We start from the raw sequence: 3899 nt of genomic DNA, 5'->3' as shown, positions 1-3899 counted from the left end.
ATGGAATGGAATAGAATGGAATGGAATGGGATGGAATGGAATGGAATGGAATGGAATGGAATGGAATGGAATGGAATGGGATGGGATGGAATGGAATGGAATGGAATGGGATGGGGAAGGAGATGGAGAGGGGATAGGATGGGGTCGGATGGAATGGGATATGGATGACACTGGGATGGGGATGTGGTGGGGTTAGGGCCAGGGAGCAGGATGGGCCCAGGGCCAGCCCTCCCAACCCTCCCAATCCATGGCTCCTGCAGGACAAGGGCTCCTTCTGCCTGACGTACGAGGCCTCCATGACGCGGCTGTTCCGCGAGGGCCGCACGGAGACCGTCCGGTCCTGCACGGCCGAGGCCACGGCCTTCGTGCGCAGCATGGCCGACCCCCGGCACAGCGTGAGCCCTCCCGGGGCCCCAGACAGCCCTCCCGGGGGGCACCGTCCCTCCTGGGGGTTCCCCATCCCTTCTGGGGGTCCCTGTCCCTCCTGGGGGTTCCCCATCCCCTGTGGTGTCCCCATCCTTCCCGGGGGTTCCCCATCTCTTGTGGGGGTCCCTGTCCCTCGTGGAGGTCTACACCTCTGGTAGATGGTTTTATTCCTTGGGAATGGCCCTGTCCCTGGAGAAAATGCCCATCTCTTGGGAGGCCCCCATCCTTCCTGGAGGCCCCCATCCTTCCTGGAGGCCCCCGTCCTTCCTGGGGCTCTTCAGCTCTGGGAGAGAACCCTATTTCTTGGGGACATCCCCATCCCTGGAGCAAGTGCCTGCCTCTAGAGCAGGTCTGTTCCCTCTGGATCTCCCTGTCCCTAAGGGGGTCCCTGTCCCTGGGAAGGGTCCTGCCCTGTAGGGACGCCCCTGTCCCCGTGGAGCTCCCACCCCTCAGGGATTCCCCTCTCCCTGGGGAGGTCCTTGTCCCTCTCGGCACCATCTCCCTCCCTGGGCAGGACGGGAGCCCTGGGGTGCGGGTTGGGGTGTGAGTTGGGGTGCAGGTCGGGGTGTCAGGTCGGGGTGCAGGTCGGGGTGTCAGGTCGCGTTCTGTCCCCCCCCGCAGCGCTCGGAGCGGCAGAAGCTGTTCAAGGTGGCGGCCGAGAAGCACCAGCAGCTTTATCGCCTGGCCATGACCGGCGCCGGCATCGACCGGCACCTCTTCTGCCTCTACCTGATGTCGCGGTACCTGGGCACCCAGAGCCCCTTCCTGGCCAAGGTCGGGGGAGGGGGGCACAGGGGGGGTTACGGGACACGGCGGGGGGGCAGGGGGGCAAGGGGTGTCACGGGGGGACAGGGGACACGACGGGGACACGGGGTGGGGGACAGCACGCGGAGGCACGGGGGGGGGGGGGGCACAGGGCACGAGGGGGGCGAGCGTGGGACACTGAGGGGGCACGGAGGGAGCAGGACACGCCACACAGGGGGACGAGGAGCGTGCGGGGGGACGGAGGACACGGCGGGTGCACGGGGAGGGCACGGGAGGAACAGCACGTGGGGGGCACGGGGGGAGCACAGGGGGGGACACGGGAGGGCAGAGGGGGGGAACCGCCCCCCACCCTTACGTGTCACTGTATGTAGTGTCCCGCTCTGGGGGTGCCCCCGCCCGGGACCCTGGGGTACAGTCACCGAGGTACAGTGGGGTGCGCTGGGGTGCCCTGGGGTACCCCGGAGGATAGTGGAGTGCAGCGGGACACGGTGGGGTGCCCTGGAGCTTAGGGGGTGCAGCGGGACATGGTGGGGTGTGCTGGGGTGCCCCGGAGGACAGTGGGGTGCAGCGGGACATGGTGGGGTGCCCCGGGGTGCCCTGGCACGCAGGGGGTGCAGCGGGACACGGTGGGGTGCCCCCGGGGCACAGTGGGGTGCAGTGGGACACGGTGGGGTGCCCCGGGGTGCCCTGGAGCTTAGGGGGTGCGGCGGGACATGGTGGGGTGCCCCGGGGCACAGTGGGGTGCAGCGGGACACGGTGGGGCGCTTCGAGGTGCCCTGGAGCTCCGGGGGTGCAGCGATCGGCCCCGCAGGTGCTGTCGGAGCCGTGGCGTCTCTCCACCAGCCAGACCCCGCAGCAGCAGCTCAAGATGTTCGACTTTGACAAACACCCCGACCACGTGTCCAGCGGCGGCGGCTTCGGCCCCGTGAGCACCGGGGGGGGCTCGGGGGAGCTCGGGGGGCTCGGGGGGCTCGGGGGGACACAGGGGGCTCGGGGGCAGAGCGGCGCGGGGGGTGTGGGCACGAGGGTGGCTGTGGGGGGCTGTGGTACATCCCCCCCTCGGCTCTGGGACAGGTGGATGCCCCACGTCAAGTGCTCCCAGTACCGGGTAAGTGCCCCGTGCCAGTGCCCCCAGCCCCACACCAATGCCCCAGGTGGGCGCCCCACAGCCCAGGTGGGTGCCCCAGGTGAATACCAGGTGCCCCCAGGTGCCCCACGGCCCCTCACCACCCCCCTCCGCAGGTGGCAGACGATGGTTACGGGGTCTCCTACATCATCGCCGGGGAGAACCTCATCACCTTCCACATATCCAGCAAGTTCTCCAGCCCCGAGACGGTGAGGGAGGGGGGGGTTGGGGGACTGTGGGGCCACCTGTGGGTGTGGGGCAGCCCCTGACACTGGCCTTGACCCTGCTGCATCCTGGCACCCCTTCTGTGGGACCCTCACCCCATTCCAGTTCCCCTCCTGTGGGACCCCCACCCCACACGGGTGCAGGACCTGCTGGGGGTCCCACAGAGCAGGGTTGCCCCAGGGTGGGGAAGGAGGTTCAGATCCTGCTCGGGGAGGTCCAGGTTCCACTCTGGGGGTGCAAGGTCCCTCTTGAGTTTGTGCAGGACTTGCAGAGGGTCTCAGGGTGCAGGGGGTGCCCCCAGGGCAGGGGGGGGGGGCCGGGTCCCCCCCTGGGCGTGCGGTACCCCACGCGGGGGTCCGGGGGCTGCGGGGTGCTGCCTGTGCAGGACCTGCACGCCCGGGGTGCCCCCGGGGCAGGGTGGGGGGTCCGGGTCGGGGGCTGAGCGGTGCCGCCCGCAGGACTCGCAGCGTTTCGGCCGGAACATCCGTCAGGCCATGCTGGACATCGCGGCGCTCTTCGACAAACCCGCCCCCGCCGCGGGGAAGTGACCGCGGGACCCCGGCCCGGGGGGGACACGGGGGAGGCTCGGTGGGACCGGGGCGCCGCTGCTCTGTACCCGCTCCCAATAAAGGCTGTTGGTGTGACCCCCACCTGTGCCGTGGGGCTGGGGACCCCCCCGCGCCGCGCAGGGACCCCCGGGGTGTGTCCATAGAGTGCAGCCTGAGGTGGGGGCGGGGGCTGCTCCGTGGGGTGCCAGGACCGTATCCATGGGGTGTATCCGTGGGTGCTGCACCCATGGGGTGCTAGGGGCTGCATCCATAGGGGGTATCCATAGGGTGCTGTGCTGGGTGCTGCATCCGTGGGGTGTCGGGGGTGTATCCGCGGGGTCCGCACGGGGAGAGGCCCGGTGGGCGCCAACCAGGGAAGTCCGCGGGTGCATCAAAAGCGTCGTCGCTGGGGCGATGAGGCGGCGCCCGGTGATCCGTGCCCGTTCCCGGGGAGTCCTGCCCATCCACGGGGACCGGTGCCCATCCCGGGGGAGCCGCGCCCGCCGGGCTCCGCCTGCGTGGCGGTGACGGGGGAGCGCAGCGGGGCACGGCGGCAGGGACGGGCACTGCGCAGAGGAGCCCCTCGGCCGTGTCCGGGCTTAGGGGGGGTCGCCTCGCCCCGGGTGGCACCGCGCTGGCACCGTCCCGTCCCCCCGCTTCACCGCCAGCACCCGCACCCGCCCGGCGCCGCCAGCGCGGAGCCACCGGCGGGCGGGGGCCGGGATCGAGACAGGGCTGGGGGAACCCCCGGGAGAGGGGCCAGACCGGGGCAGGGGTGGGGAGCCCCCCGAGAGTGGGGCCAGGACCGG

The 3899-nt window shown here is 70.7% G+C and overlaps 1 protein-coding gene across 1 annotated transcript in view; it reads left to right on the top strand.

Annotated features, from left to right (window-relative positions):
- The window catches only part of CPT1B (carnitine palmitoyltransferase 1B), a 4950-nt gene extending 1758 nt beyond the window's left edge, over positions 1 to 3192 (top strand). The window contains 5 exon segments of the mRNA XM_027669873.1: positions 261 to 395; positions 1048 to 1200; positions 2003 to 2116; positions 2434 to 2526; positions 3001 to 3192. Of these exon segments, the coding sequence (XP_027525674.1) occupies positions 261 to 395; positions 1048 to 1200; positions 2003 to 2116; positions 2434 to 2526; positions 3001 to 3090 (585 nt within the window). The 3' untranslated portion in view covers positions 3091 to 3192.
- The last annotated feature ends 707 nt before the right edge of the window (positions 3193 to 3899 follow it).

The sequence above is a fragment of the Corapipo altera genome, unplaced genomic scaffold (assembly GCF_003945725.1).
Source record: "Corapipo altera isolate COAL_440 unplaced genomic scaffold, ASM394572v1 291, whole genome shotgun sequence".
In the NCBI taxonomy this organism is placed as follows: domain Eukaryota; kingdom Metazoa; phylum Chordata; class Aves; order Passeriformes; family Pipridae; genus Corapipo; species Corapipo altera.
Note: the sequence above shows the minus strand (reverse complement) of the source record. Positions and strands in the feature narration are given on the sequence as shown.